The sequence below is a fragment of the Panthera leo genome, chromosome A3, assembly GCF_018350215.1.
Source record: "Panthera leo isolate Ple1 chromosome A3, P.leo_Ple1_pat1.1, whole genome shotgun sequence".
NCBI classification, from domain to species: domain Eukaryota; kingdom Metazoa; phylum Chordata; class Mammalia; order Carnivora; family Felidae; genus Panthera; species Panthera leo.
Window position 1 is genome coordinate 50714982 of NC_056681.1, and position 15620 is coordinate 50730601.

General features: G+C 45.4%; 1 protein-coding gene across 2 annotated transcripts; it reads right to left on the reverse strand.

Moving 5' to 3' along the window:
• Nucleotides 1-1215: 1215 nt before the first annotated feature.
• LOC122215896 (ral guanine nucleotide dissociation stimulator-like) lies at nucleotides 1216-10562 on the reverse strand. Of its 2 annotated transcripts, none has more exons than XM_042931814.1 (13): nucleotides 10335-10562; nucleotides 9756-9863; nucleotides 8094-8281; nucleotides 6567-6760; nucleotides 6042-6418; nucleotides 5037-5252; nucleotides 4552-4655; nucleotides 3980-4049; nucleotides 3294-3362; nucleotides 2781-2855; nucleotides 2166-2198; nucleotides 1691-1812; nucleotides 1216-1486 (listed from the first exon to the last, which is right to left on the reverse strand). In XM_042931814.1, the coding sequence occupies exons 1-13, from the start codon at nucleotides 10518-10520 to the stop codon at nucleotides 1450-1452; spliced, it is 1779 nt and encodes a 592-aa protein (XP_042787748.1). In that variant the 5' UTR covers nucleotides 10521-10562; the 3' UTR covers nucleotides 1216-1449. The 2 variants fall into 2 exon arrangements, with proteins under 2 accessions (XP_042787748.1, XP_042787749.1); XM_042931815.1 differs by having other exon boundaries at nucleotides 10325-10413.
• Between the last annotated feature and the right edge of the window lie 5058 nt (nucleotides 10563-15620).

The following is a 15620-nucleotide window of genomic DNA, read 5'->3' on the forward strand; positions in this document are numbered from 1 at the left end:
CACACATACAGACACACACAATAGAATTCTACTTGGCAATAAAAAAGAATGAAGTATTGTCATTTGCAACAATATAGATGGAAATGGAGGGTATTATGTTAAGCAAAATAAGTCAGTCAGAGAAAGACAGATATTATATGATTTCACTCATATGTGGAATTTGAGAAACTTAACAGATGAACATAGGGGAAGGGAAGGAAAAATAAGATAAAAACAGAGAGGTAGGCAAACCATAAGAGACTCTTAAATACAAAGAACAAACTGAGGGTTAAGGGTGACAGTAGGTTTGAAGGTGAGTTAAATCAGTGATGGGCATTAAGGCAGGCACTTTTCAGGATGAGCACTGGGTATCAAATGTAAGAGATGATTCACTGGGTTTTACTCCTGAAACCAAGACTACACTGTATGTTAACTAATGTAAAAAAAAAAGCTGCATAAGGAAATGCAGGAATGCTAGACATCCTAGCTCTTAGCATAGATGTTTATGGGACCATGTTCAGCAGCTGTGGCCATAAAAGTACATCACACATCTTTCCCCCAAATACAAAACAAGCAGAGGAGGGGATTCAGAGGTCATTGAAAGGGATCCCTGGAGGATTTAAATCTAGGTAAAGTGTTAACATGGAGCCCCTAGAGGAAGAATGAAAATGGAAAGTCCTGCCTGCCCTTAGTCAATTTGCAAATTACCTTCTCCTGTCCTTATCCTTTCCACATGTAGGGTTTGACCTCTTTACATGTTTTTGGCTAATGAAATTCCAGAGTTTGAACTAGAAAACTTAAAGTTTCAAATATTTGGTAAAAAAAAAAAAAAAACTCCAAAAGAAAAAACAACACCTCAATAAAAGAAGCAGGAAACAAACCTTTTCCTTTAAAGTGTAGAAAGCAGCCACTGTCCTGGGGCAGGTAGTAGTCCTGGAAATTGTTACACTTAAGGACATCTAATTTCAATGGTTGCTGCCATTCATGTGAAAGTAACTTCAACCTCTAAATCTCAGTAATTCTGAGGGGCTGTCTCTTCTTTTTTACCCAAATTCATTATACTGAAATTAACCTGTTCTCTAAGAGGAATTTGGGAGGAGGGCTGGCTCTTCTCCTTCCTTCCACATACAATAGCTGATGACTCTGTAAGATTTCTTAGTTCAAGAAAGAATATGAGAGTCTGTACACCATTTAAGTTGCTGTAGGAAGTAATAGAACCAAACCAAACTCCTGGGCTATAAAAGAAAGAAGGCTTTAATATAATAATATTCAAATCTAGCTTTTACTATTTAAGATAAATATTGCCACTCCAAGTAGGTAAATAGATGGGAGGAAAAAGTGTCAAGGAGATGGGATTCATCACAGCAAGTGTCCAAGCTGCTGAGGAAAGGTTGCACTATCACTGGACATTCACTCAGTCCTGAGCTTGATTGTGGCCAATTCTTCTTGTTCTTGAGTTCCACTGGTCAGTTAGGATTGGGGCTCCAGCTGGCAGGACAGGATGTAGCTAAAGAGAGAATGACACCTGTGAGTCGACCAGGAGCTACAATTCAGGTGTCTCTCCCAGTGTTTTCCCAGTAGCTGGAATCTGGTGTTCCAGTGATCACCAGGAAACAAGGCTTGAGGCTGCCCAGGGAGCCATGGATGCAGGATCCCTAGAGTGGCCACCAGAAAGAGTCCACGCCTTTGTCCAGCTCCTGATGGGCCTCACCTCTCATCCTCACTGAGTCGCTCCACAGCCTGGAACCAGGCTCTAAACTGCTCCTTCGGTTCTAGAGTGTAGTTATCTGCAGCCACCTGGAGGAGCATGATCTCTTTCATTACTTTGTATTCCTAGGCCAAGAGAAGAACAGGATGCACACAGAGCCTGGGTGGGTTGAGCAGTGGGATAGGGGACCAGTCCTAGGTCTTTGCACATGTGGCAGCCTTCCTTCCCTGAAAATTCATCCAGTCTCAACCTGTTCGCAGAGGTGAGTATAAATAGCCCCTCCTCCTGCAGGAAGTTATCCCTGATGCCACTCCCCTGACTTCACTTACCAGATGGATGGGTCTTACACTTTTTCATTATCAAACTATTCCAGTAAATGTGTGATGGAGGGGATGCAGCCAAGAAATATTCTTCCCAGGGGCATCTCTGGTATCCACTCCCCTACACTTCCCTAATAGGAAGTGCCACAAATGCTCACCTTAGTTTTTTTCTTATGGTTGATCTCATCGCCCTAGAAAGCAAATAGCCAAAGTCCATCAGAAAGAGCCCCTTGTTATTGCTTGTTCCTTATACACATCCTTTCTCATGCTGTTCTCGTGCCAGGACACACTAGAAGACTGTCCATACACAGATAACAGGACTGGGATATAAGCCAGGCTCTGGGGTCCAGAGAAAGGAGGACATGGGGTGGACAGTCAAGCACCTTATAGCACAACCCTCTCTGATGACAGAAGGGGAGGCTGAAACCTCTGGGGGGAGGGGGCTGTTAGGCTATGTAAGTGCTTGCCGATGTGGAGGTGCCTGACTTTGCTCTCCCCCCATAAGCAGCCTGAGAGGGAGAGGCTGAGGTCAACTCAGACAAACTTCATGCAGCTTTGCATTCAGACAGTCTTGGGCACCAGGACCAGTGTCATAAGTGCAAACTCCCTTCACTCATCACTGAGATGAGGAACTCTAGCTCACAGGGGTAGCTGTGAAGCTCTCATGAGGGGAGGTTTGCCAAGTACTGAGGTCTCAGGACTCATTACAGGGGTTCTCCACTCCCAAACCTCAGGATTCTGGGCCCTCCTACACAATCTAGAGGTTCACTCACCTTCAGATAGTCCTCCATTGCAGTGTCCAGCATCACCATGTCAGTGAGGAAAGTGCCAAGGAAGGGGACAACACCCTGTGTCATTAGAGTAGGGGTGGGATGAGTCCCTGCTCTCAGGTGCACACAGGGACCCTCCCTTGAAAATGCTTCAGCCTCCTGGTCCACCCCAGGTTCTCACATGGAGCAGCCTAGGATCCCTAGCAGCCGCCTCTCAATTCCCCCTTACCCTCACCCTCCAAGGACATCAGACTTCTCCTAATCACCACCAGGGCCTGCTTTTAGAAAATCAAATTGTATGTAGTCCTAGGCCCCTCTCCACCCACAAATCCATTCTGCATCCAGCTGGATAGACCCTCCTCCCAGTCACTTTAAAATAAGAGTTTTGGAAGCTGTGGCAACAAGAGGAGGAGCTGGAGTAGAAAGGTCCACCTGTCTTGATCTGGAGGCCTCCAGCTGTCAGAGAGGAGCCCTTCTCCTCTCACTCTGGAGGCTCCATTCCCCAGGAACACTCACCTTCTTCTGCAGCCTTTTCTGGGCTCTCTGGAGGCTCATCATCAGGGTGGCCCATTTAGATGGCCACTCCTGCAGGGTCAAGGACAAGTTCATTGAGACCATAATATCCTCAGTCCACTCCCCCCCCACCATCTTTGACTTGAGACCCTGGACATCTGACCCAAGTCAGCTGGTACCAATGCTACATTATCCTTAAGCATGCTGTGAGTGATTCTAGCACAATCTCAGCTCCAACATTCACTCCATGTGTGACCTTGAACTTGCAGCCTGGCCTTCCTGAGCTTCTTTTCTCATTGAGAAAAGTGAGAACACCACCTACATCACATGGTCTTCTGAGGACTCAGTGTGCTATTACTATCATTATTGTTTCCCTCCACCCATCCCAACCCCACTACTGAGCAGAAGGCTGTCCTCTGGGCTCTCAAGCTGTATACAGGTCCCCATCTGGACTAGCTGTTAATATGGAGAGACAGGGTGTCTATAGCATCTGGTTGAACAGCACCTTCTTGCTCCACCCCCAATGGAATCTTCACCCCAAAGTGTAACCATATTCATACCAAAGGCTTCACCTCCCCAAGGAATGCTTCAGGTCATTCCCCTACACAGCAGTCTTTCTTCATCCACTCAGGACCCTGTTCCCTCAGGCCCCACCCTCTCTCTTCCCAAACCTCCTCCTCCCATGATACCTTCAGGAACAGTTCCCTTCTCTGTGGGTTATCTTCAGTGCACAGCTTTTTAAATTTTTGAAAGCTCTTCCTGAATAGAGGAAAAAATGGCAGAAAAAATTATAGGAATAATGTGGCTTGAATGTAAGTTCCTCTTATTTGAGTACTCCAAAAAGTCAAACTGCCAGTATTAGGGTTTTCTCTGGATTCCTCTGAGAACTAAGGTGTTTGTAGGACATGGAGGGAGCTCTCATGTGAGTCATCCAGTGCCACCATTTCCATATTAATTGAGCAACTCTGTTTCAGTCAGTTGTGGTTTCAATTGGGCAGAGAGTTTTGTTGCTGTAAAGTAAGCACTTGATAATATTTAATTTGGGTCAACTCAGTGCGTGATATTTAAGAAAAAATATTTCTGTAGCTGGAGTCAGGGTGGACTATTCTCCAGGGTGGGTTATAGACCTGTACACCAGCCCAGGTTCTATTGCCAGGGTTTGCTGCCTCCCAGGAGGGTCCCAGTTACTGAGGGGGAAAAGATGTGCATATGGGAAATCCCTCATCCACCCTGATCCTTCTATGGAGAGAGGCATACTCACCTGGAAACTTTCTCCCATGTCTTCTTCAGACGGTAAATTGAGGCACTCTGCAGAGCAGAGAGGATGGCATGCAGTGAAGAGTAGTTCCGCATGATTTGACAGGCCTGGGGAGGGAAGAGAATGAGTGGTCATGTGGGTAGCAGGAGTCCTATTTGCTCTAAAGTATCAGTCTCCCTCAGTTTAAATTTTCCCTCCAAGATGACAGATATCCAGGTGCCTGCAGAAGGGCACATATAAGACCCAAAGAGTAACACTGCTGGGGAGAGGGAAGATTTTAGCTCATTCCAAGGAAGGAGCCAGGTAGGAACTGAGCGTTCCACCATTGGGACATGCAAGTAAAGGTCAGCATGTCCCTGGAGGGAAGAGCCTAGGGACTGTGCAGACCCTAGGGCTTAGACTAGGGACTCCGACCCTGAGAATTGATAAAGGAAATATCAGTTTCCAAGGCTCAGAAGAGTGACTCATCTTGGCCTCCCATAAAATACCTTGGCCACCTTTATCCAGTGCTCCACCACCATGGCCCTGTCCTGGGCTATCATTCTTGGGTTTCCAAGGCAGGTGGTGATGACACAGTTGACCACACTGTTAAATTGGGTGACGGTAGCACAGACTGTGGGTGCCAGGTGCTCATTACCAGGCTTATTCCGCTTGGACCAGATGGAGCCCAGGCACTGATGAGGCAGCACCTTCTTGAACAGCTCCTAGAGAATGGGGTGGGGAGGGTAGGGGTGTTCAGCCAGCCATTTCACATTCAGGATTAATGTCCTAGGTAGGAGGTTACCAGGTCAGAGCTTTAGTTCCTGAAGCTGAGAATGTGGCCTGAGCCTGATTGGAATCCCTGGATTTCATTCCATTCTATTTTCACTGAGGGAGTCAAGTACAGGAAGACCTAGGAGTGAATGCTGGCAGGGAAAGAAGGAGAGAATTTGTACCCTGGTCATCCTTGCTAACCCCAGCCTCTAGATGACAGTTCAATGTGACTCCTCACAAGGGGGCATTTTCCACTCGACCTGTTTTTCCCTTTGGTCCTACTCTCCTTTCGATGCACATTCCCCCATGACAGTTACAACCGTAAGTTTCTCTGTTTCCCCTTGAAGTTATGTACATGTCAGATGCCTAATAAGTGCACAGGGTGTTAAGACTCCAAGGAAGATGGGTGGGTGACCCATGGACTTGACTGCACCCAGTGAGCTGTCTTCCTCCACCTGAAGGACCAGGGCCTACCCATTTTTCTAGCTGTTCTAGCTCATTTAATCTACACAGTAACTCTGCATCAATTCTTATCAGTGCCTCTCTCTACAGTTTGCAGCTGGACAGTGAAAGCTCGATTTAAGGACCTTGGCAGGGTAACATGGTTGATAAGTGGTCGAGCTGAAATTTGGACCCGGACTATAGTAGTCCACATCAGGGAAAGGCAGGTCTGGGTTAGCTGACGGCAAAAATGTAGAAAGTGCCCTGCCCTGTCCTGCCCTGAGAGCCCAGCTTCTTACCGCATCTATGTAGGTTAGCTGCTCTGCCACCAGCTTGGGAGGGAAGTCCATGAGGCTGGGTTTCTCCTCATTCAGCTGGTTCTTTGGGGTCACATGCCCGTGGCAGGAAGGCTCTGGCGCTGGAGTTGGCTCTGTCTCTATTTTTAGAGCTGGAGTTAAAATTCTAAGTAAAGCTGATGATTGAGCTGATTGTAGCTGTGGACCTGGCACATATGCTGAAGAAGATGTTAACACTTGTTCCAGTTCTGGAACAGCTGATGGAGGTGATGCTGGCTCTGACGCTTGAGGTGATGGTTGAAACATAACTGGCGCTGTCTCTAGTTCCATAGTAGACCCCTTTTCTGGCTCTGCAACTGGAAGGAGCCCTGGGGCTGGCACTGGATCAGGATAAAGAGAAAGGTTCATCCACATAACTGACTTTCCAGGTGCCTTCCCAAAAACAGGACAGGTACCATTGCTTTCAAAACAATATTCAGCCCATGAACCCCACCCCAGTTAGTCTTCCCAGATTTTAATCCCCTTTACCATCTGACTCTGCCTCAGTGGGCTCCAGAGTTTCCTGATGCACCAGGATAAGGGCGGTGTGGTTCTTCAGGTCCCAGTCATGCAGCTTCATATCCACATAGGCTGTCTTTACTTTGAAACTGGTAAAATTCAGAGACTGCCAGGTATCCTGAAATTTCTGGTCAGGCCATGTACTCAAGATGGGAGAGAGGGTGCTGGGTAGAGTCATGTGTGGAGAAGCATCAGAGGCCTGGCCTTTTATTCCACACTGTACTCCCACAGCATCATTATTTCTCTATGGATCCCAGAGGATGGCCCAGCCCACTTCCAACCCCGCCTTTGCAGTGGAAGGCCTAGTCATCCAGAAAACCTGTGTGAGTCTGGTTTTTTCACTGATACTCTTCTCACCACGGCCTTGGGCATAGTCAATGCCATCCTCAGTAAAGACCAGTAATAGGGCTTACGTTTGAGGCCGATTTATGAGCAGTCTTCTCACTACACCTTCTGTTCTTGGCCCTAGTTGCTGTGGTAAGCAGAGGTAGATATGGAGAGAAGCAGGCAGAGCCAGATAGAACAGTAGAAGGGATGGGTCTCTTAGGCACCAACTGAACCCAGACTGTGCTCTGCTTCCCAGAAGTTTTGGGGCCCCATCCACAGCTCTCTTTGACTCATTTGCTTCTTCACAGGAAGCCCCCAAACATAAGCCCTCCTATGGAAATCAAGAGATCTGTGAGTTCCATGGTTCTGAAAGTCCTCCTCCAGCCACAACCCCTATAGTCTCTTATGCTGCTCTGTGGATGCAGGAGGCCCTCCTACTGAACCTGAAGACCCACTCATGTTTACTTGGTCTTGTAGTCTGTCATAATGGTCAAATAAGGGACAATCCTTTCATACCCAGAGGACGCCATGAAAATGTCACATATAATGAACCAAGGACATGAGTGTAGAGTGATTGCCTACTCTCTGACTAGAATTGACACCAAGGCATTGTGTCTACTTTATTCACTGAATTATCTTAGTGACTAGAAAAGTGCCTGCATTACTAGGTGATTAACATATATTGTTGATTGAATTAACCCAACCAGTACTTTTCAGATAACTGTGTGGGCCATGGGTGCCTCTGCCTGTCCCCCAGCAAGCCCTAGTCTGGCCATATAAAGGAAAAATACCAAGCCCAGCTAGATAGAATCTCAGAAGTCCTTTGCAAACAGGACAACTTCTGCTTTCCATGTCCTTTTCTAAATTCAGAAGTGCCACAGGCCTGCGAGGGTTGAGGTTGAGAGCTTCTTCACTGGAGAGAGAGAGAACTATTAAACCTAAAGATACTCAGCATGTCCAGCAGCCCTTTCTACAGAGTCAGGCACCAGATAAGCCCATGCCATGTTTTCTCCCATAGTTTACTACAGTTGACACTGTGAGGTTCATCCTCTTACCACCGCACTTCCAGAAGAGGAAAGTGAAGCTCATAGAGGTGCAGTGACATTCCCAAGATACACAAGTAGTAAATGGGAGGCTCCCCCCTGTGCTGTGTATGAGGCAAGCACTCACCTTTTGAACTGCTGTCCCAGGACTAATTGGGCCATGGGGAACACCTGGTATATGCAGAAAATGGTTGTGATGTTTGAGATGTTTCTATCCTGGAAAGGTGATTGTAGCAGGGACTGTAAAAAATTTTCCATTGTGCCTTCCTTGAGCTTCAGCATTGTACAGGCCTCATCCAGGGACAGGGTTGATTCCTTTTAACACCGGGTAGACAAGGAGGGGCATGTAGTCAGCTTCAATGCCATGAACTACCAGGAAGATCAGGGTCTGGTTCTCAGACCAAAGACCCCCATCCCTTTGGGAACTTGTGAAAGAGAAGGGACTCGGGTGCCCACACAGAATAAGGTTCTAGGCTTAAAATTGCAATTGGTTTTATGGGGGAAATGATAAACCATTGGTAACTCCCAAGCATTCTCTTAGCTGAGCAACAATAGCACTTCTTTTAATAGCCTATATTAAGAGCATTATGCCAGTGAGTCATCAGTAAACATCCCTACTGTAGATATGAGAAAACAGAGGGTTAGAATTTCGAATGCTGCTCAAGATCATATAGGTTAGTCCTGAGAATTGTCAAAAGCATGGGCTGCATTTCCTCTAAGCTAATGAGGCTTGGTCTGTTCCTGATAGGGAGAAAGTTTCTGGGGGAAACCACCTTCTTCAGCAGGCCCCAGGGAGCCAGTCAATTGTAGTCTGGGTTCCAGGCTTACCCTGATCATCTCTGGGTCCCGAGAAAGGACATGAATCTGGACCTGTTCTCACCCTATACCAGCACTTGATGTTGTTGCTGGACTGATGCACCTGCTGCTTGTCAAGGGAGATGGAATTTAATCCTTAGAGCAGCTCATCAAAGATTTCCTGGGTGAAACTCTTAAAAGACAGAGGCAGGTATCTCAGCCAGGAGGCATCAAAGTCCTTCCACCCAATTAGTGCTTCCATGTTATGGCAGATCTAGCAACCTAAAACATTCTTTTAGGACACTTAAGATTTTCCCTGCATCACTGTTGACATGAAAACAGAATTGAATCCTGTCAAGTTCCAACAGACTTGAAAGGCTGAAACAGTGGCACACAACCTCCTTTATGGAATATTATGAAGACATATAAGAACACAGCTCATGACTTGGTGGGCCTACAATAATTTAATGTGTTCTGAGAGACAAGACATTACAGAAACATATAGAATGGCTTCATCCCACCCTTAATTTTGTGTTAAATCACCCTGTTTTGTGTGATGATATGTAAGGGCTTGGAGAAGTTCTGCAAGGACAGTGGAGCTGAGTGCTACCCAGGATATCTGGGGCAAGTAGGTAAAATAATAAAACAGCAGTAAAATGCAAAGATACTCATGGCCTCATGAAAAGTAAAAAATAAATAAATAAATAAAAATGATTAATTAAAAACATTAAATATGTTCTCTATCAAAATATAAAAAATAAAATACATACACAATACATGCATTCTCTACCATTCCAACATATGTAAAGAGTATCCTCCTACCTTACCACATAGCTGGTGGCAGAGGTTTGGATATTCAGATTATTTTGTGGTTGGGCCTGTGGGACGCTCATGTGGAAATACAATGTGAGGGCCTCAGGTTTGGCCCCATATTTATGTGCAGGCCTGTGCATATTTATGTGCAGGGTGTGAAAAACCCTCTTCCCATTCTTACCTCAGAGCAGCGCTGATTCTTGGTATCCTTCTGCACCTGACACTTATCTAGGGCGCTGCAGTAGTTGAAGCCATGGACCATCTCCTCAAAGATATCTTGGGTGAAGTTCTGCAAGTACAGTGCCCCGTAGTCGGGCCAAGAGACCTTAGGGTCCTCCCTGGACATTGCCACAAGGGGACATCCCCATTAGAAATTGTGTTCTCTACAGTACAAGCTAAGAGGGGAAGCTGTAAAGACATCCAGCAAGGAGGAAACCAGAAGAAACTCTAGGGCTCGTAATTAACATATAGGTAGTTGAACTTGGTCCCCAGCAATTATCTTCTCCTGCCTGCCAAGACCTGGGGTATGAACATGAGAGATGTGCTAGGCTTTCAACACCTGACATCTTGCTTCTGCTCATGAAGGGCATAGCCCTCGTCCTCTGTCCCCTCCCCTGATCTCTCTCTCTCTCTCTCTCTCTCTCACACACACACACACACAGACACACACAATGAGGGGCAAGAGGTGTAGGCCTGCTCTGGGCAGGATCAGAGTTGTGGCATGCTCTCCAGTGGGCTGCCCTGAGCTACCTTGTGTTACCTGTGAGCGCCTCCTGCCAAATGACCAACAGCTTCGGAGATGAGGGCTGAGCTGATGTCTACAGTGACATAAAGGTTTCTCACTCTGGGCTTTCTTAAGCCCACATATCCTGAAAATGGGGATACAGCAACAGAACATTTTGTTCTCTAGAGTGACTCTGGGCAAGTGAGCTGGAAAGCAGGCCATCTCTAGAATGTGGGCACCTGGTTACCAGAGTTCTAAGTTCTGTTGAAGCCTATCACCAAGGAAGTGAAGTCACTTTTTCAAGATTCCAGTACCTGGGGCCCTTCTTTAAATGAGACCTATCTAGAACCCCTTATTGATAGTTGACTGCTTATCTTTCTCCTCCAATGTCATCTCCTTAACTGTAAACAATGAGTCAAAAATGCCATAGCCACAACTCCCTGGAAATGCAAGTAGGGTTCTAATTTTGAGGATACAGAACTGAATTCAGCTTTTTTTCTTTGTTTTACCAGTTATATGTCCTAACTCAATGTGTCTCTCAAGTATTCCATAGTTTCCTAATGTGCATGTTGGGATCAGGCTAGAATATACTTCCTAGGAGCCTCATCGGGTGTAAATGGATAATATTTATAATATGTGTGGGCTGGGGCACCTGGGTGGCTCAGTCGGTTAAGCGTCCGACTTCGGCTCAGGTCACAATCTCGCGGTCTGTGGGTTCGAGCCCCGCGTCGGGCTCTGGGCTGATGGCTCAGAGCCTGGAGCCTGCTTCCGATTCTGTGTCTCCCTCTCTCTCTGACCCTCCCCCGTTCATGCTCTGTCTCTCTCTGTCTCAAAAATAAATAAACTTAAAAAAAAATTTAATATGTGTGGGCTGTTATCCAGTGTATCTGAGGCCCAAAATCAAGTATGGAAGAATTAAAAAAAGGGGCGGGATGTGGCATGGAGTACTATTCAAAAGAGACATCAGTGTAGTAATGGAACAGTCACTCTTCCTCTTGGCCTTATTTTAATACGGGTCCCATGATGGGGTAGAATGGTAGTAAAACCAGTTGTTTCCTGTTGTATTTAGAATGAGACTCAGTTGTCTCATTTCAATCTATGAGGGGGCAGCCTTCACAATGGCTCCCCATGCTGACTTGTGGTATATTGTTTTGTAACTCCTAAGTGGCTAGCGACTGGTTTCTGACGAATAGGATACAGCCAATGTGATGGAAAGTCATGTCTAAGTTTCAATTTCAAATAGTCTTTCACTTCCTAGTTACTTCCTCTCATGTACCATTTCTCTCCTCTTTCCCTTTACCTTTTTCTTTATCCCTTTTTTCTTTATCTTTCTTTAACCAAAAATCAAGTAGTGTTTTGAGCTGCCATTATATAGAGGCTCACATGGCAGAGAACTGAGGCAGTGTCCAGGCTGAAAGACACATAGGAACCCAGGCTCTGAGTCCAAATGGCATCCTGAATCATATGAGTCAACTTGGGAGAAAATATTCTTCCAATCTAGCCTCAGTTGAGGCCACAGCTGCAGCTTCTGACATACCCTGAGGCTGGGGAACCAAGTTAATATGTGCCTGGTTTCCTCATCCACAAAAAATTGTGAGGTATTAAATATATGTGTTTTACAGTGCAAGGTATTGGGACAATGCAGTAACAGAAGAGCAACAGATAACTTTCTACCAGGCCTCAGCACTTCTCCCTGCCCCTCCTCCCTCCCCTTTGCTCTCCTCCTAGTTTCCCTCCAGCCACTCTGGCTGCCTTTTTCACCTCCTCTGGACAAACTGGCTTCTGTTAGTGAGTGTCTGAAGCAGTGGTAGCTTCTTCCTGACACACTGCACGATGACTTGTTCAAGTCTAGCTCCCTTTTGTCATTCTGTTCTCAGCAATGTCATCCCCAGTGAGGCCTTTCATACCTTCCTACCCAATGACTCTCCAGCCTTCATTCATAGCACACATCATTTGCTTTTTTTCTTTCACATGCCTTTGCTTTTGTGCTATTGCCTATCTCTAGACTTGAGTTCCTGGAAGGCAGGTAGCTCTTGGTATTTTCAGCTCCACACATGGGCCCAACAAGGTACCTGGCATCAGGTTAAAAGCTTAGTGAATAGTTAATAAATAAATGACAAGGTCTTGGAGCCCATCTCCCCTTTTAACCACCTACACTGAAGAGAGAAATACTGCTAACAGTTTCAAGTTGTTTCTGGGCAGGAGGACAACCACAATGGCCTGTACATGACTTTTCATGCTCCAGTTCCTCCAGCAGAACACCCTAGGTATCATGGAAGAAGACTTCTTGAATTCTGTTCTCCAGCTCTAGCATTATAGCCCCAAGCAGGCATACCACCAAAAAAAGGGATATCTTTATTTGGGTATCCTCAAGGCAGTGGCTTTCCAGAGTCACGTGGGCAAAAGAACAGGACCTTCAGCTTCCAAAGCAAAGGATTTCAGATGCCTCCTTCTACTCTTTTTTCTGTCCACTCCCATGGTGTCCTCTTTACTAATACATCACCCTCACCTCAGCCAGAAGAGTGATTCTGCACCCACCATTGTATATCCAATTAGGACCCTGAAGGTTCAGTGCAGACTGGTCTTGTCCATGGACCCCAGATGCAGTGTACAGTGCTCTGGCATTTTCCCAGAGAATATAAACAAAGACAAACAGGTGCATAAAAAGGTGCCTGATGTAGCTAACCATCAGAAAGATGCAAACCAAGGTCACATTGATATATCACATCACATCAATTTGAATAGCTATCATAAAAAAGACAAGAGATAAATGCTAGTGAAGATGTGGGGAAAAGGGAACCTTTGTCCACTATTGGGGGAATAGAAAGTTGGTACACTCACTATGGAAAATAGTATGGAGATTTCTCAAGAAATTAAAAATAGAACATAATCTAGCAATTCCACTTCTGGGAACATATCCATAGCAAACAAAACAATATGTCCAAGAAATCTCTGCATCTCCATGTTCAGGAGGCATTATTTTCAACAGTCAAGACACAGAAACGTTTTTGAAATTTGAAGCCAAATGACTTTGAGTCTGGGAGGAAAAGAGACTAAGCTGCTACCAGGGAGACACCGGGACAACCTGAGGGGCCATAGGTGGGTGATTGTGGACTGGGAGAGATACAATGGGCCACGCTGGCACAGAGGGAAGGGATCCCCTTCTGTGGAGAGACAAGGGGAAGAGAAAGAGAGTCTGGGGAAGCTTAAGGCTGTATGTGGACAAGAGATAAACCTCCGATTGGGACAGAGAGGGATCCCATCTCTAACTGTGGGACTTTCTCCAGACTGGAGCCGGCTGCCCTGTTCACACACCTGGGGAGGAGGGGAGCCAACCCCAGGCTTAGTGGCTAGGTCAGGACGCTGTCTGCAGTAGGAGAAAGCGGTCCCCTTCCTGAAGGGCTGCAGGATAAGACAAAACCAGCTGGGACCACATATTGGGTGGCATGGAGAGACACTTCCCCAGTATCAGGGTGCACAGAGAGGGGGGTTTGAATCCTAGCCAAGCACTGGGGCACGGGAGTTGGTGGAGTGAGGCAGACTGCGTCCTCTGCACCCATAGCACAGTGAGAACAGCTTGAACAGAGTGATTTGGGACACCAAGTCTGTGGAGAAGAGACTGCGGGGTGGTCGTCATTTTTCTTCCCACCACCAGCAACGTGGGGCCTCAGAGATCAGTTCACAGAGTCCACAGTGGAAGTGGGACCCATCTACACCAAACCACACTCCTCTGTGCCAGGTAACTGTATCTACTGGAGTGGGATAGACACTGAGGAACCAGACAGCCCCCTTCTCCAGACCAGCACTGCTGCATTGCCTGGATTAATTCTCAGACAATTCTTGCTATTTATATTCTTCCTTCCTTTTCTCCTTCAAATCTCTTCCCTCCTCTAGTCTGGTTACTCTGTTTGTTGGTTTGTTTAAGCAGACATATTTAATCCATTCTCTTGATATATGTTCTACACCTACTTCTTTCCTTTCTCTCTCTGGAATAATCAAGCCTTTTAGTTTCTCTGTCTGGGTAACTTTATCTTTGTTTCTTTTTCCACACCTCCTTCTTTATTCTCAATAAGATACTAGCAAATCGAATTCAATATCACATAAAAAGAATTATTCAACATGATCAAGTGGGATTCATTCCTGGGATGCAGGGCTGGTTCAATATTCGCAAATCAATCAATGTGATACATCACATTAATACAAGAAAAGATAAGAACCATATGATCCTGTCAATAGATGAAGAAAAAGCATTTGACAAAATACAGCATCCTTTCTTGATTAAAACCCTCAAGAAAGTCGGGATAGGAGGAACATACTTCGACATCATAAAAGCCATTTATAAAAAGCCCACGGCTAATATCATCTTCAATGGGGAAATAGAGTATTCCCCCTGAGACCAGGAACACGCCAGGGATATTCACTCTCACCACTGTTGTTTAACATAGTGTTGGAAGTCCTAGCATCAGCATTCAGACAACAAAAGGAAATCAAAGGCATCAAAATTGGCAAAGATGAAGTCAAACTTTCACTTTTTGCAGATGACATGATATTTTACACGGAAAACCTGATAGGCTCCACCAAAACTCTGCAAAATTGATATATGAATTCAGCAAAGTCGCAGGATACAAAATTAATGTACAGAAATCAGTTGCATTCTTATACACTAATAATGAAGCAACAGAAAGACAAATAAAGAAACTGATCCCATTCACAACTGCACCAGGAAGCATAAAATACCTAGGAATAAACCTAACCAAAGATGTAAAAGATGTTTTCAGATGTATGCTGAAAACTATAGAAAGCTTATGAAGGAAAGTGAAGAAGACACAAACAGAAAAACATCCCGTGCTCATGAACTGGAAGAATAAATATTGTTAAAATGTCAATACTACCCAAAGCGATCTACACATTCAATGCAATCCCAATCAAAATTGCACCAGCATTCTTCTCGAAGCTAGAACAAACAATCCCAAAATTTGTATGGAACCACCAAAGACTCCAAATAGCCAAAGTAATATTGAAGAAGAAAACCAAAATGGGAGGCATCACAATCCCAGACTTTAGCCTTTACTACAAAGCTGTAATCATCAAGACAGCATGGTATTGGCACAAAAACAGACACATAGACCAATGGAATAGAATGGAGACTCCAGAACTGGACCCACAAAAGTATGGCCAACTAATCTTTGACAAAGCAAGAAAGAATATCCAATTGAAAAAAGACAGTCTCTTTAACAAATGGTGCTGGGAGAACTGGACAGCAACATGCAGAAACATGAAACTAGACCACTTTCTTACACCATTCACAAAAATAAACTCAAA